We start from the raw sequence: 25,953 nt of genomic DNA on the forward strand, positions 1-25,953 counted from the left end.
TTATAAAAACAATCTAGTCCTATCTCTGTTTAAAGGTTTTTAAATTTTCTTATCTTTTAAAAATAATAAAATGAATGTTTTATTATTTTGAAACATCACTGTTTTTATTCCAAAGGATTTTAGGAGTGTCCTGGAAACTTATTTCTTTCTTATAATCATTTTACTTTGTAGAAACATACCTAATCGAATAAGTAGTTTCAAGTCTGTACTTTAGTAATTTAGATGCTGAGGAAAGTAAAGGGTGTGAATTTTCCATAGAAAACATTTTTTTTGCATTGTTATCATATGTTAACATAATTATGTAAACAATGAGTACTCTACTGTTAGGATAGAAAGTAAATGTATGTGCACGTGTGTATGTGGTTCTGTGCATATATGTGTTTGTGAGAGAGAAGGATTTTCAGTGGGGAATTTCTAATATATTTTGTAATTTTTATTTTCTCAAAATAATAAAAGGAAAACCTAAATTGATGACAGAGTATTTTAATGCTGTCTTTTGCTAACATTGTGAAGAGATGAGATTATTTCAGTTCTATGTAATGTATAAAGATTTGAGATTACTTTAGAGGGTTATTCAAAATTGGACAATAGCATCTTTTGTGGCCACCTCTTTATATATGCAGGTTACTAATACCAGGGCTCTCACTCTCCCTAAAAATATTCAAAATAAACCTCTATTATTGCAGAAATTTTTTAGCAAATGTTTTTGTTACTCAAATTGAAAGTACACACCTGAGGAATGTTCCAGGTTTTCCGTGTGTGTGTGTGTGTGTGTGTGTGTGTGTGTGTGTGTGTGTGTGTGTGTGTGTTTTGTCCTCCCTGCTGGTGTTACTGTTAGATATGCCAGTATTAAATTTTGTTGCATCAATGCGTTTTTAGGGTGTTTGTGTAAGTGCAGGCATCTCTCTCTGGTGTGTAATTTAAATGTCCTTGTAATCAGCTAAATGGAAAGTTTTCTAATAATTTATGTAATCCCATCATTTAGTTTTTGCTTCCTGAGGAAATGATTTCCTTTCTTTAGGTGAGCTGGTATACCTCTCAGGTCATTTGTCTCCTTAACTATTGTTGAAGTTGAAAGAAGAGAAAAAAATATTCAAGAATATAAAACACCTTTTTTTAACAAAAGAGAGCTAATTTGAAAGAGGAATGAGAAATTACGATGTTCAGGTTGAGAAAAGAAGTGATGAATTCCTACAGAATTACTAATGGCCCACCCGTGAGCCTGCCGGTGGGATTCAGGCAAATTATAATTTTGCTCAAATAGTGTATGGACTTAGATATGTGCTGACTGACCTAATTCCCACTCAAGTGGCAGAGTATAAAGTCGTTGTTTCCCTATGGTTTCCTGGCTGTCGTCTTCAGCTTTATCATTTACAATTGATTTTTCCATCCTGGTTCAGATTCTTACTATAGACGTTTTAAATGGAAATGATTACCCAAACCTAAAATCTAAAGAAAAAGTTATAAATCACCAAAGCTGTTACACTTTTATTTCATTTAAAAGGCATTTCAACGACAATAAAGAAAATAGTGAGAAAAGCAATTACCCATAGTCCTTTGTTCATGTTTTATTGAATTTTTCTTATCCACATACACACAAGTGTGCTAATTGCAAATATAATATGTGCACATTGTGAAATCTGTAAAATTTCTGTAAGAAAGTATTAGATAGAAATATTTAGAACATAAGAAAATATATTTGATTATATTTAATTTCTCTTAAAAATAAGCCCTTCATTTTGTAATTTTGGGATTGTCTTTATCCCTTACAATATTGTATTCATCCTCCCATATTCTTGTTATTTAAGATTTTGATTTCTTTTAAGAGTGTGATTTTAATACACCATAGTATTACATTCATCAAGTGGCTTTAACAAAACATATTTAGCCAAGATAATATCTTATTGTGAGCATGTAGCAACTAGAATGTGACTAAACCTCCAAAAACTCTCAGATTATTTTCTTAGCATAACTCCTAGAAATTCAATTGATTAAGAGGTATATACCTGTTTAAATATTTTCTACATATATATATTTTTTTCAAATTCCAACAGATAGCTCTTACCAACTTACAGTCTAAACAGAACAGGTCACATTTGTTTATAGAGTATTATTAATATTTTTCAGCACTGAAAATTTCTTAGATGATAAAAGATATCTCCTTAATTCTATTTTGATAGCTAGTAAAATTAAAAATGTTTAATATGTTCATTTTCAATTTTTTCTTTTCTGAATTGCTTATGCCCACATTTTATTTTTATTTCTAATTTTTTTAAATAAAAATAACTTAGCTTGTCTGATTATGTAAATAATACATATTCATTGTGAGAGAAGATTAAATGATAGGTAAAAATTTAAGACAGATAAGGTAAATGGGCACTTCTGGCTCCAGGTAGACCATCACCATGAAGTTTAACCCCTTTGTGACCTCAGACCCCAGCAAAAACTGCAAACACCACTTCAATGCCCCCTCACATGTGCGACGGAATATCATGTTGCTCCACCCCTCTAAGGCACTGTGGCAAAAGTATAAGGTCTGCTCCATGCCCATCCGCAGGGACGACAAGGTCCAGGTGGTTCGAGGACACTACAAAGGTCAGCAAATCAGCAAGGTAGACCAGGTGTACAGAAAGGAATATGTTATTTACATAAAGCGGGTACAGTATGAGAAGGCTAAGGGCACAACTGTCCACATGGGCATTCACCCATGCAAGATAGTTATCACCAAGCTAAAATTGGACAAAGATCGAGGGAAAAAAAAGTTTAAATGTAAAGCCAACTCTCGACAAATCATAAAAGAGAAAGGCAAATATAAGGAAGAAATTATTGAGAAAATGCAGGGATAAACATAGCCTATTGTGCAACCATGGTTTCATTTTTCAAGATATCTGAAGTATTTCATTTCTTTCCTTTTTTATTGATATGTAGCTCTGCAAATCTACTTTTGCTGTTTTAATTTTATGAATAAAAATTGGAAATATTTTCTAAAAAAAGTAAGCGTATCAATATTTCAGTTTCCATTCATTGGTATGAAGCGACATAAAATTATTAACGCATTTTTCTGATTACTTGGGACAGCTAAGCATCTTTTTAGATATTTTTTAGCTATTTGAATGTTCTGTTAATTGCCTATTCATACTCTCCATCTACATTTCTATTGTGTTTGTCTTTTCACATCAGCTCGTATACTTTCTTTAAATATTATAGTATTGATTTGTTATTTGCATTACAAATACTATTTTTCAAATTGCTTATTGACATTGACATTGTATTTGCTATTTTTGCCATTAAAATAAGTTAATGGTGTTTATGCTATTGATTGTTTGATATTTTTGCCATTAGTGATAGGAATTATATTTTGATCATTAAACAGAGGTATATGGTGACACAGGGTTTTATGTTCCCATTTAAAGTCTTTAATACTGAAGATAACTATTGCATACAGATTGAGGAGAAACTTCATTTTTTTCCCCCCAGCTCTTAAATTTCCTTTCTTAGTTATGCATATAACGTCCTATGGGTTACTTATTATTTGTTATTCATCTTTCAGTCACTCATGCATCTATTTATTAATTTATCGAACACCATAAGTTGGAGATTTTTTGAATCAATAAATAAAGCTGACATAATATCTTCATGTTATATAAATTTATTTGGTCACCTATTGATGGTTATTTTCATATCTTGAATTTATACACAGTGCTACAGTGAATATTTTTGGCCTTTATTGTCAAAATTGTTGGATGTGCATTTTTATTTAAAATACATTATTTTCACTGCTGTAGTAGGAACTTGCAGTAATAAGAAATGGGAGGATGCTGCAATGATCCGTGTGGTAATGGAATAGAGTTGAAGCCATCAGAATGAATTCATGTTTGGTTTAATATAGCTACAGATGATTACATATAGAAATATTTATAGATATTTGTATATACATGGATTAGTGTACATACATATTTTTCTTGCTCTTTTAGTATCAACCGAGAGGATCTAGAAGCAACTACATCTCAGTAGAAACAAGCACACCTGGTCCCCAGGTTTGGTTTCTATACTATTACCCATAAATGGAACTGTGGCTCTTTGAAGAAATGGCTGATTTTATAGTTGGTGTAGAAAATACATAAAATGAGTCTTGAGCATCTTATCATCCCATCATCCCAGAAAGTAAAGTGCTGCAAAAAAAAAAAAAAAAAAAAAAGCAAGCCACATTAATGGGAGTACAGGAGTATGTTAAAGGAGCACAAATATCAACTGAAAAAGTTCTCAATGGCCAAAGCTGGAAACATTTGAGTAATGAAATAAATAAATTAATAGTGGAGTATAAATTATACTATAAAATAAATATCCATGAGTCTGTACTGATATAAATAAATAATTTAATACATTTGTGAGAGAATATAGACAAATCTCCCACACAGAACCATTCTAAATAATTTCTCTATAGACATCCTACCTTCAAGAAGTTAGGGCATCACTCTCTGTTTCCTAAGTGTGCTCTGCATAGTGACTTCTTTCAAAGAGTACAGTATCAAAGGGGAGGGGGGAGTAACTTTGCAGTGGAGAAACCTGACAAATACTACCTCAGTGATAACTCAAGTTGATAACACATACACTTGATATGATGTAATGAGAATAGCACTTTACCTTTGTGATCTTCCGCCCTCAAATAAATACCCAGAATAATCTTGAGAAGAACATCAGGCAAATTCTGATTGAGTGACATTATACAAAATACCTGACCAATTCTCTTCATAACAGCCAGTCATCAAAAAAACAAGGAAAGTTTGAGGAAAAGTCATAGCCAACAGGCGCCTAAAGAGGCATGAAAACTAACTGTAAAACTGTTACCTGGATTTATCCTGGGAACAGAAAAAAGGAATTAGGCTAAAAAAGGAAATATTAACACATGGACTTTATTTAATAATAATGTGTCAATATTATTAAATGAGAAATGTATATACTAATGTCAGATGTTAAGAATAGGGGAACCTGGAAGTGAGGTCTTCAATTGTCTTCACAATATTTGTGTAAATCCAAAACTGCTCTAAAAAAATTTTCTTTAAAAAAAGAGACATTGCTCAATCACCCTCTATTGAGGTTATATTTATCTTAACTCCCACCAGCAGTGTAAAAGATGTTTCCTTTACAAAATATCTATCAGACATTCTGTTTTTTGCTACTCTGATAGGTTAAAGATAGAATCTCAGTGTAATTTTAATTTTTCTTTTTATGGTAAATTTGAGCAGCTGTTTAGATGTTTAAAAATATTTGCATGTTTTCCTGTCAACTTTCAATTCATGTACTTTGCTTATTTTTCCATTGGGTTGTTCTTTGATTTGCAAGAGACATGCAGCTAATAGTTTTCCAGTTTATTAGTCTTTTGATTTTGTTGTTTATATGTAGAAATATTTGCTTTATATTTAGTTGACTTAATCTTTTCTATGGATTCTGCACTTTATATCATTTCCCACTCTGAGATTATTTAAACAGTCTTCCACATTTCCATCTAATACTTTTTATAGTTTTTTTATACTTATTTTCACTTATTGTTTCTATGGATATAATTATTTTATTTGTCTCTATTTTTTTCTGTTTCACGTGCTTCCTCCCTTCTTTTTTCCTTTGCTGTATGTCTATATTTATATTGGTTGAGTTCTTTTTTCTTGAGTTATTTTAGGGGATTCATTCTATTTTAAATTTCTTAATAATTATCTTTAAGATAAAAAAAGTCTTCCTCGAAGTTATGTTTAGGAATCATCACCAATAACATGACACTATGTCATAATGGCCCCTCTGCCAGGTATGACAGGAATAATTTCAAGCTGTTCCCCTAGAAGATACCCACTGGTTATTCAATCAAATAATAATCTAGGTAGTTCTGTGAAGAGACTTTGCAGATGTCATGAGATGATATTAAAATGGAGATTATCCTAGATTGTCTGAGTAGGTTTCATGTCATCACAGGAACCTTTACAAATGGAAGATGAAGGCAGAAAACTTAGTGAGAAGGATGTGTTGGGAAGAGGGAGGAGAGGAGATATAAGGCAAAAGGGGCGGTTAGAGAGACTTGATAGGTGGGATGGACTCAATGTGCCATACATTGGTGGAGAAAGAGGTCCCTGAGCTAAGAAATGCATGTGGCTCCAGAAACTGAGAATGACCCCTTAAGGAAACCAGACCTTAGTTCTACAACCATGAAGGACTAAATTCTACCAACAGCTTAAATGAATTGAAGCAGATTCATCCCCAGAGCCCCCAGAAAGGAATGCAGCCCTGCCAATGCCTTGATTTCAGTCTTCTGAGACTGAAAACAGAAAATAACGGAGCCACCAGCCCTCTGACGTACAGAACTGTGAGATAATAAACACATATTGTTTTAAGCCATTGAATTTGTGATAGTTTGTTGTGACAGCAATAGAAAACTAATACAGCAGGCAGCAAAATTAACTCAGTCTCAGTTTTTCTTTACACACTGTCTCATTCTAGATATGTTGGTATGATCTTGAAATTTGCATTACATTTCACAAGTGTTAATTAGAATTAATTTTATATTTAAATTATTTATTTATTCAATGCCAGTCATTCAGTAATTTTATCCAGTTTATTTTCTTAGCAATTGAATTCGTAAGAATATTTATCTCTTGCCATCAACATAAGTGACAGCATATCTGGATAGCGAATTTTGGAATCACATTCTTTTTCATAATTTTATTCACATTACAAATGTTAGAAAGAAAAATATATTTTTCTATTTTGCCTATGCTCTTTTTCAATTTAGATATGCATTTTTGAAATTTATACGTTGACTAACTTGTATAGAAGTGACTTTTTTTGCTCTTAATCTTGCCAATTCATTGGTAAGAAAGATCTTTGCTTCTGTACTCAAAATAGTTTTATATATTAGACTTTAGCATTATTTAGTTTCTTTCCATTCTAGTCTTTGAGGGTCAATACTTATGTTTGTTTTTGTTTTATTTTGCTATACTATAATTTCATAACTCTTATTTTATTGGTCTTCATCTTTTTTCCCTGAGCACTGGAAAAGTTCTTAAGCTTCCATCCTACAACACTGCTATACTGTTTCTTTTCTTTTCTTTTTTTTTTTTTTAACTGTGTCTGGGGCTACTTTTAGTTCTGCAATGGCATCAGTAGATTCTAGTTCATCTCTAATTTCATGTACTGTCTGACAGCTAATTGTAATGTAATCATGAGGTATTTTCTCTCTCATATAATTTTTTTCTAAAGATTTTTCTTTAAAAAAACCTCTTTTCCCTTTTCAGATATATATTTTCCTTCTCCTTTTATATAGAAAATTTTTCCTAGTTTACTTTGGATATTTTTTGTATATTCAACTGTACATGAGGAAGCATACTCTGTAGAGCTTCTCAATACTCATGGCAAGAAAATTCCCTTTGTTCATTTCATTGTCCACAAGGATACTCTTGAAATTTTCTTGTTTGACCTTAATCTGGAGATATGGATAATAGAAATATATATGACCATTCTAAAAATGTTCTAGTTGGAATAGTGTGAAAAGGAGCTATAGTCACAGGCTGCTGTGTAAAGGAACTTGATTTTTTCATTGTTTCTTTTTTATGTTAGTGAAGCTATCATTTAATTTTCTCTTTCACTTGGTCTCCATTTCTTTTCTACAATATAGTTATTGATGATCTCTTTCCTATTGCTTTTCCTGTTTGACTCAGGGATTCTGCCATATGTTTATGGCTGTCTCTTTGATGGCTTTCTCGCCCTTGATCATCCTAGAGAAACTACATTCAAATGCTGCTGTTCTAGAATAGGAAACATAGTTTCAAGATAAGTGGCCTTTGTAGATTCAATAGCTAACCCTGGTGTCAGTGTTTTTGTCCCATTTAAGAAGTGTAAAAGAAGGGAAGAGCATAGTGGAAGGTGTTCACCAAATGAATTGTATTTCTTTACATTAGTTCTACAAACCACTACTCTTAGCAAAACATCTCAATGTTTGGGGGCTAGACATGACACATATTTTTATTACCAACAATTATGGAGCACTTTTTATCACTTTATAGTCCTTTGGTTGTGTTTATAATGTTTTGACAGAATGGTAGACATGTATTTGATGCAGTATGTGTGGTGGTGGGGGTGGGACAAAGGGTTGGACATATATTCCTAAGTCATCAGCCATTCCAAAATACCAAACATTTTATAAAACCCATGTTTAGTAGTTTCACTCATTCTGTATGTACTCTTCTGCTGTGCTTTGTGTATTTCAAACTGCATACTAAACATTGTTAATATTTTTCTTTAGTTTTGTTAATTATAATTTTATAGCTATTTAATAAATATTCAATTAGTTTGTGCACCATAATATACTAAACTACTTCCTTACTGACTCACATTTTGGTGGTTTATTCTCTTTTTTGTTATAGAAAATATTGGAATGAATATTTCATTTTAATGTTTCTTTTGACTTGTTTATTTATATGCTTTTTTAGAAAGAGTAGATTTAATATATTACAGGGTATGTACTTTACCTTCAGGTTCTTCCCTCATACTTTTCAAATTGCTTTTCTAAATATGTATACCAGTTTACAAGATTTTTAACACTGTGACTATCATTTTCTGCTCAAATTTAGAAGCAGTAGGTATAATTTCTTTATATTTTAAATGAATTAATTAACTAGAAATGAATATCCAAGTTGCCAACATGATTATTTTCTTAGCATATTATGAGTCTGCTTGTTCATTAAGAAGATATAGAATGGTTTTAAAGAATTAATATATATCTTTACTAATCTCATTTATAAGACAGTTATTTCCCATAAACTATTTTAAGGGAAATTCTGAATTGTAGAATCTTAAACACTAACTTGCAAATAGTACCTGGAATATCAACCTAATCTGATAATCTACTTGTGATGACTTTATCTGGGTCTCTATGAGAATAATCAAATCAATTGTGAGTAGTTTAGGTTTATATCATGCCTATAGATCTTCCTGGCCTTTTTTGAAATAAAGAATATTAGTACCTTCCATTGGTAAGGAAGCATTCTCAATTCTGGCTTCAAACAAAATGAGTGTCACTTATTTAGTCAATAAATATTTATTGTATATTCATTCTATGACAGGTCCTGAGACTCATCAAACATATAAAAGAACGTTTTACAGCAGAATATGTATTAGTTTTCTATCGTTGTGTCATAAATCATGTAATTAGCAACTTTAAAATAACACACATTTATTATCCCACAATTATTATAGCTCAGAAGTCAGGGCAAAGCTACGAGTTTGCAGTGATGGAGTCAGCCTGGGCAGGGGTCTCATCTGAGTCTTGTCTGAGGAAGAAGTTACTTTTAAGCTCATTCAATTCGATGACGGAATTCATTTCCCTGTGGCTATATGACTAAGAGCCCAGCTTCTTACCAACTGTGGTCTAGAGACCACCCTAGGTCCTGCGGATCTCCTACAATTTCCTGCTAGGCTGTCCTCTCTGTGGTTATTGCTTCTTTGGGAGTCTAACTCCAGCTAAGATGGAGTCCTATATACTATAACATAGTCATAGAAGTGATATTTTGTTAACTTTGCCATATTCTTTCAGGAGCCAGTCACTCAAAGGGAGGGGTTATACAGAGGCATGGATCATTCAGTCACCTTAGGGTGTGTCTACCACAGAATGTAATCAGAAAACTCTATGTTTCTATTTCAGTTGTATTAAACAAGCTCCATGCCCTGTTCTTTATTATGTTAGATTCCCTCATTTATCAACTTTGTTACTGTGAAAGTCCTTGAGCTATGTTATATTCTAGTCTGTTCCTAGGGAATTTGCATGATAATAAAACTATTTTAAGGTTTTTAAATAATTTCACCACAAAAATATATTTCAGGATCAAACCATACAACACCTAAGAGTGGCATTGCTCTAATTTGCTACTATAAATACATTTTACTTGCTACTAAGCATATTCAAAGGTCATTCTCATGGGCATTCTGATTTAGTATAGAGTTGCTAGAGGTTAAGGAATTACCTAGAAATTAGAAAAAAAAGATTTCAGTTAGAATATCTGGTTTTAATTTTTATTTAAATTATTTTAATATTCAGGTATCTCTTACAATATTCAGCCTGTTTAACTGTAGATGTCTTAGTCATATATTAATCATTTTCTGTACTAGATATAATTTATTTTCGGATTGCCTTTTCCATTTGTAATTTTAACATTCATATGACTCCACGGGAAATTACAAAGATTTAATTCTTAGTGAATGAGTGTTCGCGGTTCAGGCATTCAGAATATAAAGGGCAATAATTTTTTCTAGAATAGTTGGACGACTCTCTGTCACACAGTTATTAGCAGTTAATGGAGTAACTGTTGCCTCTGGAGTGTCTACCCTACTGTGTTTGACATCTTTTTTTCAATTGATTCACCATATTCTCCCATAGAACGTAGAAGCATTGAACTCACAGAGACCTAGGATTGTGTCCTCAGCCTACCTCTTTCAGTACAACTTTGGATAGCATGCTTAACCATTCTCTCTTTTGAAATTCTCATCTGCAACATGAGGATAATAACACTACCTTCCTTGTGTGTCTATTATTACTCTTGTAATGAAATGGCAAACATAAAATGCTTACCACCATAGAAAAACACATAGTAAGGACTCAACAAATGGGAGTTATTTTTTAAACTACAGTTACAGTGATTTCCCCTTACTGCAGTTTTGCTTTCTGTGTTTCAATTACCCAAGGTAATCTGTAGTCTGAAAATATTAGATGAAAAACTCTAGACATATATGGTTCATAAGGTTTAAATTTTGTGTCGTTCTGATTAACATGATGAAATTCCAAGCCATCCCACTCCATTCTGCCTGTGACGTGATTCATCTCTGCCCAGAACAACATCTCTGTTGTTTGTCTGCTTCCCCCTTAGTCATTTAGTAGCCGACTCCATTATCAGATTTACTGTTGTGGTATTGCAGTGCTTGCGTTCAAGTAACCCTTATTTTAGTGTTAAAGTGCTTTATTTTATTATTATTTATTGGTGTTAATCTCTTACTATGCCTAATTTATAAATTAAACTTTATCATAAGTATATATGTATAAGAAAAAACAGTATATATGGTGTTTAGTTCCATCAACAGTTTCAGGCATCCACTGGGGGTCTTGGAACGTATCGTCTTTGAATAGGGTGTCTGCTGTATTTCTAGAGGATATAAAAGGACAGTATTACCACTATATGTTAGCATCAGAATCAAATTGTGAGGGAAATTTTCACTGGCTCTCATACTGGATGAGACTTTTTGTTGCAAATGATAGAAATACAACTCATAAAAGAGAATTAAGTGACATAATGGCTTAGGTGATTCAGAAGTCCAGGTTGGTTACTAGCTTTAGGGATAGTTGGATTCTTGGGCTCACTTTGTCAGAGTTAGGTCTCTTCCACTTGTGTCTACTTTAGTATGAGTAATCTTAATTTAGTCACTGCCTCTCTCAAAGTGACAAAAGTTTCCCTTCCCAGTTTGTTTCAGTGGTCATATACCCATAACCAAGCCTGTAACTATAGTGAGGGGAATTTAGTGTGAGGATCACCCAACCCTAGGACCTGTGGGTGTGGCCAATCCAAACAGAGGCAGGTGGAGAATGAGTGAAAGTGCTGATATTGTAAGGGAGAAGGGTTGATGCTAGAGATATTACTAAAACAGCGGATGTTTAGTGCAGCTATGTTTAAGGTAAACGTCCATTAATGTGTAAGTTATAGTTTTTTGGTAGTAAAATATGGATATTAATTCTGGCTAACAATGAAAAATAGCCAAATTTATTAGAAGGATAGAGGAGTGGAAATAAAATCCAAGAAAACAAGTGGAGAAACTGAATTTGGGAATTTAGGACACCATATCTTCAGGAATTCAGTCCTGGACTGTTGTTTCAGGTACTTCTGAGAATCTACCATAAATCTTTTATTGTTTGAAAGAAGAGTTGAAGTGTAGGAAGAGTGAATGATTTGCCTACTTTGGGTCACATCTCCATCCTTTGTTCAGGAGTGAGGAGAATCATGAGGGTTCCTTATAAAGTATTTCTACTAATAATGTATCTAGTGAGAGAGGGATTGCTTCCCAAATTAAAATCTGAGAAGCTGTTACCAAAAGAAATGGAAATGGATATTTGACAGGCAAGAATAACACAGAGCTCTGCAGTCGTGTTCTCCTTTATCACAAAGAGTCCCTTGCGAAAGGGTTTATGTAATTTAGAATTAAGTGTACTGGGTTTTAACCATGGCTCTACTACCAAGTATGTGATATTAAATATGTAACTTAATATTTCCAATCCTTGGCTTTCTCAGTGTGGATAGTATTGGTACCTACACTTCAGATGTCTAGAATAAGAAAGGGTAGTAGCTTCGATAATGATATAATAAAGATATGATCAACCAACAGTTGATTAAGGTATTACTAGTCTTATTAATAATTTGACAAATGCTGACATAGTAGTGAATGTGTATTTTTACACACATGCACACACATCCAAAAAATACGGCCTTTTTTTTTTTTAAGACCTCATGGCATCATGCAATGGAAAGAAATGTGAGTGAGAATAAGTAGGTTTGAGTGCTTTTCCTGATACCCGTTGTGACTGACTCTATGGCCCCCTTCCAGTGTTTACATTCATGACAATGCAAAAGACAAGAGAGAGACACAAAATGGATACTCTACAGAAATATATATTTTTTACCATTGTACAACTTTTTGAGCATTTACTACATAACAGGTACCTCCATGTGCTAATTTATTATGTCCTTGTTATAGCTGAGAAAACTGAGGCACAGAGTTAAGAAACTTGTTCAACATCTTACATCTAAAAGTGGCAGAGCTAGGATTCAAACCCAAGTACTATTTGAGCATTTCGTTAAACTGCCTCTTCTCTACATATGAAGATACTAGTCATTTATCATTATCCTGTTTAGTAGACTCAATAGGAGTTAGAAAATGTTGAGATACTTTGAATATTGTGTAAAAAATGAAGGGTAGATGGACTTTAATGGGAAATAGTCTCTGGAGAAAAAAAACAACAGCAGGAGAGACAATCAACAAATTAGCTTCTTCTCTTCTTCATCTCAGCTCATCCTAGATGCAATTTTATTTTTTTTGTGGTTGACAGATGTTTAATGTTTCCTTATGTTTATAGGCTTTATGGATCAGCAATTTCCCATCTTCTACTCGAACCCCTATGCAGGAAAGAAATTACCTACTCAAATTGATTAAATTAACAGTGAAATAAATATATGTTCACAAACATTTTAGAATAGAAACAAACTTAATTTTATACTTGGATGGAATTAAAAACTAAAATAGAAAAGGCACCATGAAGATTCTTATCATGTTGAAGAAATATATATCTTAAGAGTAAGCAGGATTTTATAGTGCTAGGTTTTCATACCATCTGTCAATGGTCAGAAGGTTGCTATTATGTAGAAATTACTTAAATTCTAGTCATCTGATTAAGTATACAGTAGCAACTGTTCCTTAGTGTTCAACTCTGAGCAGAAGTTCATTTTTTTTTTTTTAAGTAAGATATTTGTTATAACTTTGATTGTTCTCTCACAATTGTCCAAGATCCCTTTGAACTCTGAGAGCAGCGTGGAAAGTAAGGAGAAACTCGGACATAGATTAGAAGTTGGATATGGTCCATTGACTTGAAGAAGCTTAAAAAGAGATTTTGTGTGTATAAGAACAGATTTTTTATTCTGAACAGCAGTCGTGGATTGACAACAATCTAAAAAGGCTTAAAATCTGAAGCATAAAGAAATTTTTGCTAACAGCATTCAGCATGCCACAGGGAAAAAATAATGGAGTGAACCAGGGTTGTGAATGTAGAGGTAATTCTAGGAATTAACTATTATATAAGATTTTATTGGTATATTTATGAGTCTTTTTCAGTGGGAGAATAGTGATAAAGGCCATTACCACCTCAATGGTACTGCAAAGGACAGCATGCAAAAGACAGCATACACACCTACCCATCCATTCACTTACAAGAGCACTGAAAAACTTCCCACTCACCTAATAGGCTTAAATTCCTAAACTGGGAGCCACTATGTGTGTGTGTGTGTGTGTGTGTGTGTGTGTGTGTGTGTGTGTGTGTGTGTGTGTGTAGAGAAGGAAGGTAGGGGTAGGAAGACAGCTAGAGGAAGAGAAGAGGGCTCTGCTTAGCAGGTGTTTAGTCCATATGTCACCCATCTCTTGAAAAGCTCTGGGAGTGAGCCCTGGGCAGTGAATTAGGCATTTGGCATGTGAGTTGGTGATTCCTAGACTCCAATCAGTTTTTTGTTGCACATATAACCCATCTATAGAACATATGCTCTACAAAGATTATTAATAAACTTGATACCCAATCAAAAGGTGTCTAATAGTATGATGTCAACACTTAAATGTTTCTTTAGACTTTTATCAAATCGGCCATCTCCAACACATGAGCAGACAGAGTTCTAAAATATTTTGATCTATTTTCTTTTAATTGGGTGTGTGTGTGTGTGTGTGTGTGTGTGTGTGTGTGTGTATACTTTTTTTCCTTCAGAATTCTTTCTATATTGGTTAAGTTTCAAGCCTCACCAATAAAAACATTTTTTTCTGGGATGTTCCTGGGTGGTGATGTGACAGATCTATAGACAAAGTGCTATAACAATGATAACAATAATCATCATAACACCTGGCATTCACTGAACACTAATTATGTGGGAGACACTGACCTGAGGACTTTCCATTCACTGATTTATTTAATTCTAACACAATCTCTGTGAAATAGATATAATTTTCTATTTACAGATGAGGAAAGTAAGGCATTTACTCTTTGAGTAACTGCCCAAGGACCCTCGAATAAGACGAGGCAAATTTGGATTCAATGAGACAGTCTAGCTATAAGTCTGCCCACTTAACTCCTGTCCTCCAATGGGGCAGTGCTACAGTTCAACATTTATCAAGATCCAATTTATGATGGGCACTGTGCTAGGTGCCATTGATACAGTGGCAGCCCATGGGAGCTGCTAGGGCAGAAGGATGTGGACAAATAACTATACACAGTGCACTGAACAGACATGTATCAAAGATAATCAAGTAGGACAGAGAAATAAATAATTTCTTGTGAACTTGAAGTAAAGGAAAGATCCTATGGCTGCAGCAATATCTGAGATGACTTTTGATACACGGGGAGCAGTTTCAACAAGAGATGGGAAGGGATGCTACAGAAGGGAGAATTAGTATATGTACACAGCACAGAATGGGGAACAGCTCTCTTGTGTATATGGGAAGACTCTCTTCCAACATCTTTTCTCACTTAGGTCTTGTGAAAAAGGTCAAATTTACAGTTTAGGCTCTGGATTGACTCAAAATATGGATACATTTTTCCCCCAAAATATGTCAAGTTTTCAAAGTCAGATGGTGCTTTTTTAAAAAAATTTTATTAATGCTTTACTTTTTAAGGCTTCTAAACAGCAGTTTAAGAAAGGTACAGAAATTGAGAGAAAAGTATAAAGATTTCTTATATACCTCCTGCATATGACGCATGCACAAGCTCCCCCATTATCAGTATCTCCCACCAGAGTGGTACATTAGTTAATAATTACCACCCAGAGTCCATAGTTTATCTTATGGTTCACTCTTGGTGTTATGCATACTATGTGTTTGGACAAATGTATAATGGCATGTATCTATCATTAGACTGAGTTGGGACAGAGATATGATAAAAAGCAGGAAGAGAGACTGAGCATTTATGTTCCTTAATGCCCACCATAGACCCCCTTCTGGACTCGGCCAGGTGAAAAAAATCTATATAGAAGTGGGAGAAAGTGAACTGAAGTATCAGATGACAGGTAGAAAATGCAAAAAGGGAGAAAGTTTGCTCAGTGCCAGTTTCTTTGGCAAGAATGTAAGTTAATCAATGTTCTTTTGAACTTTTTGTAATTCTCGATAGATAAAGGGTGCTTACAGTACATGATGAAAAACTATTTAATATTTGACGGCATGTGCCAACCATTGTGCTGAAGACTTTGCAAACTTCAATTTATCCACTTTATCCACTTAACAACCAGATTGCAGTAGCTACATTTATTAGCAACATTTTGTGGATAGAGATTACACAACTGCTAAGAAGTAGAGCTAAGATTCTAACTCAGATCTGATAGACTCAGTTTGGAGTTTCTTAGGATGAACTTTCAGGCCTCCTAACAGCCTTATCATGATCCCTTTTAGGTGACTTTCTTCTGTGGATCTTCAGATAATGAATATGGCTATTTATGGATACATATGAGTACAATGATGGGAATGCTCAGTATACCAAGAACTTGTCTGAATACAGATTATTTTTTATTTGCATAACTAGGGGGAGAGTGATTTTAAAATAGTTCTTCGTGTTGAATGAATTTAAAACTGTTGCCAAGTTTTGGTTTGGACTTTTTTTTCCTTCAAAAATATTTTTTTTCTTGGCTTCAAAAACTGATTATATGTTCTTGAAATAGAGAATAGAATATATATGTCCTAGTTTAGGATTCTGGAAAACTTGTAATTAAAGTTTTGAAATTACATTTTGAATCAAGAAAGCCCAATTTATTTAATCTGCTTATTACAGCTTTCCAAGATAAGATTTATCAGAAGGCTGAAAAGTCTTCCTGACCACTGGCAAGTTCTTCAAAATGTGCACTATGATTAATTATGATCCTTTCACTAATTAAACATCAGCAACTAATCTTCTAATATAATAGGAAGTAACCACTGCTATATTTGTTGGAAAATGCAAGATTAAGGATGCAGAGAATAATATAAAGTTATGATTATGTTATCAGATTTTCCCAGCTATTGTAACTGTGTTTTCTTAAAGCCCAGTAGCTTATTTAAACAGAGCATGAAGAATAAAAAATCTTTAATAGCTATTTTCAAAGACTATATGGTCTTTTTGTAATTGTACAAGATAAGAGCAATATAGCAATAGGTATTTATTAAATATCCACTACATGGGGGATTGCTAGCGGAAAATAAGTGTCAGATGACTAGATTGCTCTATCTAGTTTTCACAGAGACCATGATTCTTGAACAGGTAAGAGACTTTCTTTTGCAAAACAACTCCAAACTGCAGCTGTAAACCCAAATGTTGGATTCCCATGGACTCTCTAGGATGGGAGGGAGGCCATCTAATCCACTCCCTCCCAAATTGTTGTTTAATACCTTCTGATCTGCAGCATTTTTTTCTGAGAGGCTACCTAGTCTTTTCTGGAATATTTTCCACCATGAGTAGCTTATTCTAAAGCAGATCATAGCATTTTCAAGTTTGGAACATTAAATGTTTTCTTCCTGCAACTTCTACCCATCAGTTCTAATTTTAGTTGCCCCATACTTTAATGTCTTTAACAGTTTTAGATGTTTAAAACATAAACCTTTAAAACAAAGAGAAGGAATTCTTAAGCAATTTAAGAAAATGAGAATATGTGCCATATTTACAGAGAAACAGTGCTTTAAGAAAATACTAAAAAATAAGGTAACTTTTAGAAATAAAAAACAAATTTGACCCTTCAACATGGATTCCGAGGTTCATTAGAAAATATGTACCTACGTCTTTCATGTTACTTATTACCTCATTAGGGAAAGCAGGACAGTGGTTAATGTGGATACCAACTATATGGTTTGGATTCCCATCTCGACTACTCATAAGGAGCACCACTTTGGGCAAGTCGCTCACCTCTCTGGGTCTCAGTTTTGTAACCAGTAATAATAATATATTATAAGATTGTCTTATGATTGTAATAACATAATGTTTATAAAATACTTAGCAATGGGCCTGGTTCATAAAAACACACTCAATAAAAATCTTCATTCAACAAATGTTCATTGATGACACGACTATCAAATATCTAAAGAATGATTCTGTAGCTGACACTTGATAAACTTTGCTTAGAAAATCTCTTTTAATGTTGCATTTTTCCATATTATTCCTGTCAACACCTGAAGAAGATAGTTTATTTATGTTTTAGGAGAAATGTCATCAGTTTATAAAACACTATTTAGGTGCAAAACACTGTTATAGAGGAATAATTTTTTAACATAACGGTCAAGATAAAAGATTTGCATATTTTTTTCAGAATATACTGTCCATTAAAGATGTTTTACAGCCATGCCACCCTGAATGTTCCTGATCTTGTCTGATCTCGGAAGCTAAGCAGAGTCAGGCCTGGTTAGTACTTGGACGGGAGACCACCTAGGAAGACTAGATGCTATAGGTATAAAAAATAAAAAGTAAGGGATTGTAAGTTGACAAGGTCCTTGCAATCTGTGAGGTCAACCAAGGGTTGTCTTGCATAAAGTATAAAATAAAATAAAATAGAAATAAAATAAAATAAATAAATCAATAAAATGAAATAAAATAAAGATGTTTTGAATTGCTACTAAATATTCTTGAAAGGTACCATTTCAAAGATTCTCTTCTTAAGCTCATTAAAATTTTTTCTTTGACCCATTTTAGGACAGACTTCTGCAATATAATGTTCATGTATTTTTCTGTTGCCCGTAATGAGACTGAACTCTATATTTACTTATTTTCACTCCTCTGTAGACCCATTTTGATACCTAGTTATTATATAAGCACTTCTCTCATCGGAATAAAGTTCCCAGTCTTGATGTTAGCAAAACCAGATTTTAAAGCTTTTTACCTTAAACCTATGTATCTTGCTAGTTAGCACTAACCAACCACACAATAAACAGCAGGAACAGCCCGTGCTTTCTTTTCTTTATATTTACACGTGGATGTCCTGAGTATCTGTACATAGTCCTTCATGCACTGTGCCTCTGCAATTTTCTGCTTCTGTAAATAGAAATTTTTAGATCTCGGTACATAGGCCAAGTCACTCATTACATTTGGCACTGCATTTTCTGTGCATGGGTGGGCACAGAGCCTTTTGCTTCTTAAACTTCTCTGAAGAGATCTATTTATCCTAGTAATTTGGCCGCCACCTATGTTGATTCTATGGTACTGATAAGCACTCCTTGCCTCCCCATCATGCTTAAATATGGACCAGGCTTTGTCTCCAACCCTCAAGGATTATGGTGGTACAGGGTCACACCTACACCTCCAGACATTTGACCTAAGCCATCAAGCAGATCCTGCACAGCAACTGGCAACCAAACCCTCATCATGCATTTATATCTTGCTTCTACATGTTGTAGAAAAGATGCAAAGGCATTCAATTCACACTGGAAACATACTGTTTTTGAGATACCTACACAGATAATGTTTATTATTTCTAAACTGGATGCAAAGAATATAACATATACAATTTGTTTTTCACATAACATTAAGTCTATCTGGAGTTTACATTTTTTTGAAAGAAAAAATAGAACCTGTGAAAAAAAACATTTTCTAGAATTATAATATACAAATTAGATTAATACAGCAAAGGCACCAATATTTATTGGGTACCTAGGTTGTGCCAAACAGTGTTCTAGATCTTTTCAATACTTTGTCTCACTTTATGTCTAAAACAAACATGAAATATATATATATATATGTGTGTGTGTGTGTGTGTGTGTGTATGTTTCCTTTTTTAAAAGAAGGAGATATGATAGATTTACTATAATTTTTTATGCCTTCCTATATCCATGCCCTATGCAATGTGACTTGACAACAACTTTTTTTTAAGAGAGAGTTTTTCCCTAGTGTTTGATTATGGGCTATCCCGTGACTTGCTTTGATCACTAGAATGTGGTAGAAATAGATAATATTCCACTTTCCAATCTAGTTCCAGAGGCTTTGTCTAATTCTACCTTGTCTTTGAACCCTGCCCAGGTGCCATGGTAACAAGCCCAGGCTAGCCTAGTGCGCAATAAAGAGATCCAGGTTCTGGTTCTTACACTTTTTATGGCCAAGAGCCAGCCAACCACCAGACATATGAATGATAACCTTTTCTAGAACCCAGACCCAGCCTCTGACCTAGATGACTACAGACCCATGATCCAGGCTTAAAAGATCAGCCAAGCCAAGCCCAGACCTCAGATCATCAGGACCACCTATTCATTACTGAATAACAATGTAATATGTGCATCATGTTTCATACCACTTTGCTATGGGGGGACGGGTAGTTTGTTACACAGCTATCTGAAATGGGTGGCTCTATTCCTTTTACTTTTACTTTTCAGTCACCCAATATAGTGATGTTATTAAATTTAAAAAATACATTAAATGCTTCTTGATGTGCAATCTTGTGAAGACCAGTTAACTCGTTTGGTTATCAATAAAGTTCAGAGGAAAGACTCTTATTTGCATTCACAGATGAGGAAACTGAAGCTTAGAAGAGCTGCTTTGTACCACTTCACTTAGACATCGTGGCAGTGCTAGAATTTGAGCACAAGCCTGAAGCCTATGTTCTTTTTCTTCTAGCGTTTCTTTTGTCCTCCATCCCCTTCTGATGTTGATGTTTAGCAGTTATATTAGGAAACACTCCACTTTAACCAGTCCTTATTATTAGATGCTTTGGAAATCCTACAGAATATCTTAGTAGAGGGTTCATTATTCTTAGTAATTATTCTTTTTCTTATCCCTTGCTTTGGGGCCTGTACCAGGTGGTAGAAACACACAGAACCCCATATCTTCTTTAAAAATCTAACTCCACAGATTTAAGGGATTTATTTCACCTCCCATAGGATTTGATCAAAATGATGTCAGTAACAGCACTCTTCAAGTTATGTAACCATCAGGATAAATAATCCTTCTCATTGAAAAGGACCATACAACTTCTGTTACTATTCACATCTGCTTGTGTAATGCAAAAACAGCCAAGGCTATGCCTAAATGGATGGGTGTGGCTGTTACAATGAAACTTCATTTACAAAGACTGGCAAATAGCTTGGGAACAATAGTTTGCTGAACCTCTGATCTAGAGTCTATGTTACTGTCTTACATAAGTTTTGTCTTTATTCTGGCTTCTTCCTGGTTTGGCTTAATTTCCAGATTTTGTGGAGCTCAACTGGGGATGACTCTTCCTGATATTTTACCTTCTATTTCAACTCAGGTTAGGCTCCCTGTTCCTACAACTTGCAGTTCCTGCAGAGACCCTCCTAATTGTTCCTAACTCACCATCACCATCTCTTAAGAACATACTTTAAGGGGCCGGACACAATAGGAGGAGGGAGACATACTCAGTCCGGGAAATTTTCCTAAAGACTCTCAAAAGACACTGCTCATTTAACTGTTTTTTTGAAAGCAGAGGTCTGGGAGCAAGAAACACAGGGGTTAATGCTTTGCACTGCTGCTTTCAGCACCAGGATTTTCTCTCAGGCTTTACTTCACAAGTTAGTTCTGCCCTTCTGAAATCAGAGCATCACACACTGTACCAAGTAGTCTGGCTGTAACTTTCGATCACATTTTCAATTACTTTTGGCTGCAAGCAATCTCCCAGATTTTAACAAGCATCCTAAGAGCATCCTTAAGGCACTTTCATTTTTATCAATTAATTTTTCTATACCATACTGGAGGTAATGTCCAACAATAGCAGATATATACTATCCCCAGTAGATTTTCATAAGATTTCAATGAGTTAGAAGTGGCTGCAATCTCTTACCATGTATATTTTATTTATTTATTTTTCTTATGATTTGATTTCATTCTCCTTTGGCATTTTATCAGAGACAAATCTAGGTTGTATAAGACTGAAACGTATTCAATGTGGTGGTGGGAGGCCTCTAAAATAAAATCGTGTGTGTGTGTGTATGTGTGTGTGCGTGCGCGCGCATGTGTGCAGGGCCTTACAAGGAGTTGTACTAGAGAGGGGCCTTGAACTAAAGCTTCATTAACATCACAGTGGATCATAACCATCCAGGAATATTTTCGAAATCTATGGATATAGGGCAGAGGCCAGACACTCCAATGCCTCACAAATAATGTGAGGAACTGAACTAAGTACATGTACCATCATGAGATAAGTAGAGGTACTCTGATACCCTGGAGAGGACAAACTTTTTCTTTTTTTTAAAATTTCATATTTGTTTCAGACATACAGTAAATTGATTAGATATTTATATAGTTTATGAAGTGATCCCCCCAATTACTCTATCACCAATCTGGCTCTACACATAGCCATTATAGTACCATTGACTATATTCTTTATGCTGTACTCTATGTCCCTGAGATTTTTGTAACTACTAATTTGTACTTCTTCATCCCTTCACCTTTTTCTCTCAGCCCCATCCTCCAACCCCTCTTCCCTCTGACAGTCACCAGATTGTCCTCTATATCTGTGAGTCTGTTTTCATTTACTTTGTTATTTTTGTTCCTTAGATGCTGCATATAAGTCAAATGATATGGTATTATTTTTCTCTGACTAATTTCATTCAGCATAATAACCTCTGGGTCTATCTGTGTGGTTGCAAATGGTAGAATTTCATTTTTTTTATGGCTGAGTAATATTCCATTGTATATATGAACCATAACTTCTTTATCCAGTACTCTGTTGATGGATGTTTAGGTATAGCTTGGCTACTATGAATAGCACTTCAGTGAACATAGAGGTGCATCGATCTTTACAAATTAGTATTTTGGTTTTCTTTAAAAAAATATCCAGAAGTGCAATTACTGGGTCAAAGTGTAGTTCTAGTTTCAATTTTTTGAGGAAACTTCAAACTATTTTCCAGAGTATGTGTACCATTTCGAAATCTCACCAATAGTGTATGAGGGTTCTCTTTTTTCTACATCCTTGCCAACACTTATTTTTTGATTTATTGATGATAGACATTCTGACAGGTGTGAGTCAATATCTCCTTGTGGTTTTAATTTGTATTTCTCTGACAATTAGTGATCTTGGGCATCTTTTCACATATCCATTGACCATCCGTATATCCTCTTTGGAGAGACACCTATTCAGGTCTTCTGACTATTTTTTAATTGGATTATTTGGTTTTTTGTCGGTGTTGGGTTGTACGAGTTCTTTATAAATTTTTGATATTAACCATTTATCAGATGTATCATAGGTGAGTATCTTCTCCCATTCGGTAGTTTTTTTTTTGTTTTGTTTTGTTGCTTTCTTTTGCTGTCCAAAAACTTTTTAGTTTGATGTAGTCCTATTTATTTTTTTTTTTGTTTCCCTTGCCCCAGGAGATGTCAGAAAAAAAAATTATTAATAGCAATAATGGAGAGTTTACTGCCTATGTCATCTTCTAGAAGTTTTATGGTTTCAGGTCTTAAATTTAAGTCTTTAATCCATTTTGAGTCTATTCTTGTATATGGTCTAAGGTGGTCCAGTTTCTTTCTTTCTTTTTCTTTTTCTTTTCTATTTTATTTTTATTTTTTTGCATATATCTGTCCAGCTTTTCCAACACCATTTGTTGAAGGAATCATTTTTACCCCATTGTATATTCTTGCCTCCTTTGTCATAAATTAAACAACCATATAAATGTAGATTTATTTCTTGGCTCACTATTATGATCTGGTGTTATTCCAGTATGGTGTTGTTTTGATGAGTCTAGACTTATAGTTAGTTTGATATCAGATTGTGTGACACTTCCTACTTTGTTCGTTCTCAAGATTACTGTGGCTATTCAGGATCTTTTATGGTTCCATATAAATTTTTGGATCATTTGTTCTAGTTCTCTGAAAAATGCCATTGGTTTTTGATAGGGATTGCATTGAATCTATAGATTGCTTTGGGTAAAATGGACATTTTAACAATGTTGATTTTTCCGACTTATGAGCACAATATATGCTTTTATTTATTTGTATTTTCTTCAATTTCTTTTTTCAATGACAAGAATAGGTCTTTTACCACTTGGTTAATTCAATTCCTAGGTACTTCATGGTTCTGATGCAATTGTAAATGGAGTTGTTTTCTTAATTTTTCTAAGTTCATCATTGGTGTATAAAAATGCGGCCAACTTCTGAATATTAATTTTATATCCTGCTACTTTACTGAATTTATTGATTAGTTCTAACAGTTTTTTGGTTCTCTATATTGTCTCATCTACACATAACGACAGTTTTACTTCATGCTTTCCAATTTGAATGTCTTTTATTTCCCTTTCTTGTCCGATCGCTATAGCCACAACTTCCAATGCAATGTTGTATAGAAGTGGTGAAAGTGAGCATCCTTGTCTTGTTCCTGATCTTGAGGAAAATGCTTTTCCCCGTTAAGTATGATATTAGCTGTATATTTGTCATATATGGCCTTTATTATGTTAAGATATGTTCCCTCTATTCCCACTTTGCTAAGAGTTTTTAACATAAATGGATGCTGGATTTTGTTGAATGCTTTTTCTATATCTATTGATATGATCATATGATTTTTGTCTTTTAACTTGTTAATGTGGTGCATCCTATTAATTGATTTTCAGATATTAAATTAACCTTGCATCCCAGGAATAAATAAAGCTTGATCATAGTGTATGATATTTTTAATGTATTGCTTAATATGGTTGCTAATATTGTGTTGAAGATTTTTGTATCAATGTTCATCAGGGATATTGACCTATAGTTTTCTTTTTTTGTTATACCTTTATCTGGTTTTGGAATCAAGACAATGGTGGCCTAGTAAAAAGGATTAGGGAGACTTCCCTCCTCTTCAATTTTTTGGAATATTTTGAAAAGAAGTGTTGTTAATTCTTCTTTGAATGTTTGGTAAAATCTACCTATTAAGCCAAGACTTTTGTTTGGCGGGAGTTTTTTGATTACTGATTCGATTTTGTTGGTGGTAATCAGACAGTTCAGATTTTCTTTCTTCTTGACTTAGTCTTGGGCGATTGTATGTTCCTAGGAATGTATCCATTTTTTTCCTGATTGTCCAATTTGTTGGCATATAATTGCTAGTAGTGTTTTTCTATAATCTTTTGTATTTCTGTGGAATCCACAGTTACTTCTTCTTTTTCATTTTTGATTTTATTTATTTAGTCCTCTTTTTTTCTTGATGAGTCTGGTTAAAGGTTCATTAATTTTGTTTATCCTTTCAAAGGACCAGCTCTTGTTTCACTGACCTTTAATATTGTTTTTCAAGACTCCATTTCATTTATTGCTGCTCCAATCTTTATTATTTTCTTCTTTCTACTTACTTTCAGTTTTGTTTGCTATTCTTTTTCTAGTTCTTTTAAGTGTACTTTTAGATTGTTTGAGATTTTTAAAAATTTCTTGAGGTAGGCCTGTTTAGGTATGAATTTCTCTCTTAGGACTGCTTTCGCTATGTCTAATAGATTTTGAGTCATTGTGTTTTCATTTTCATTTGTCTCTAGGTATCTTTCGATTTCTTCTTTTATCTCACCTTTTAACCATTCATTGTTTAGTGGTATGATTTAGTCTCCATGTGTTTTGTTTGTGTATTTTCCAGTTTTTTTCTTGTAGTTGATTTCTAGTTTTATATCATTATGGTAGGAGAAAATGTTTGATATAATTTTAGTCTTCTTAAATTTATTGATACTTGTTTTGTGGCCTACCATGTGGTCTATCCAGGAAAATGTTCCACGTGTAGTTCAGAAGAATGTATATTCTGCTGTCTTGGGGTGAAACACTCTGAAAATATCAGTTAAATCTATCAGGTCTAATGTATCATTTAAGGCTGCTATTTTCTTGTTGATTTTCTGTCAGGAATATCTGTCTATTGGTTTCAATAGGAAGTTAAAGTATCCTACTATGAGTGGATTACTGACTGTCTGTCTCTTTATGTAAGTTAATAATTGCTTTATATATGTAGGTGCTTCTGTGTGGGTGTGTATATGTTTACTAGGGTTATGTCCTCTTGTTTATCGATCCCTTTATCATTATGCAATGCCTTTCTTTGTCTCTTATTACAGTCTTTGTTTTAAAGTCTATTTTGTCTGATACAGTTATTGCTACCCCAATTTTTTTCATTTCCATTTGCATGAAATATCTTTTTTCATTCCCTTTACTCTCAGTGTCTGTGTCATTTGATCTTAAGTGAGTCTCTTTCAGTCAGCATATGCATGGGTCTTGTTTTCTTATCCATTCAACTA

At 33.8% G+C, this 25,953-nt stretch overlaps 2 protein-coding genes and 1 pseudogene across 18 annotated transcripts in view; all 3 read left to right on the top strand.

Moving 5' to 3' along the window:
* GRM7 (glutamate metabotropic receptor 7) overlaps nt 1-25,953 on the top strand; it is a 761,960-nt gene that overhangs the window by 304,382 nt on the left and 431,625 nt on the right. The gene's annotated exons all lie outside the window — the stretch shown is intronic.
* LOC107513312 (60S ribosomal protein L26-like 1) lies at nt 2,240-3,174 on the top strand. Its single transcript, XM_036218958.1, has one exon. It carries the CDS (start codon nt 2,406-2,408, stop codon nt 2,844-2,846), a length of 441 nt encoding a protein of 146 aa, XP_036074851.1. The 5' UTR covers nt 2,240-2,405; the 3' UTR covers nt 2,847-3,174.
* LOC118602169 lies at nt 18,118-18,236 on the top strand (annotated as a pseudogene).

The sequence above is a fragment of the Rousettus aegyptiacus genome, unplaced genomic scaffold, assembly GCF_014176215.1.
Source record: "Rousettus aegyptiacus isolate mRouAeg1 unplaced genomic scaffold, mRouAeg1.p scaffold_m13_p_4, whole genome shotgun sequence".
Taxonomy (NCBI): domain Eukaryota; kingdom Metazoa; phylum Chordata; class Mammalia; order Chiroptera; family Pteropodidae; genus Rousettus; species Rousettus aegyptiacus.

Excerpts from the sequence above, each read along its gene's own strand:
- LOC107513312 (XM_036218958.1), top strand. The coding sequence starts at position 2,406 with ATGAAGTTTAACCCCTTTGTGACCTCAGACCCCAGCAAAAACTGCAAA.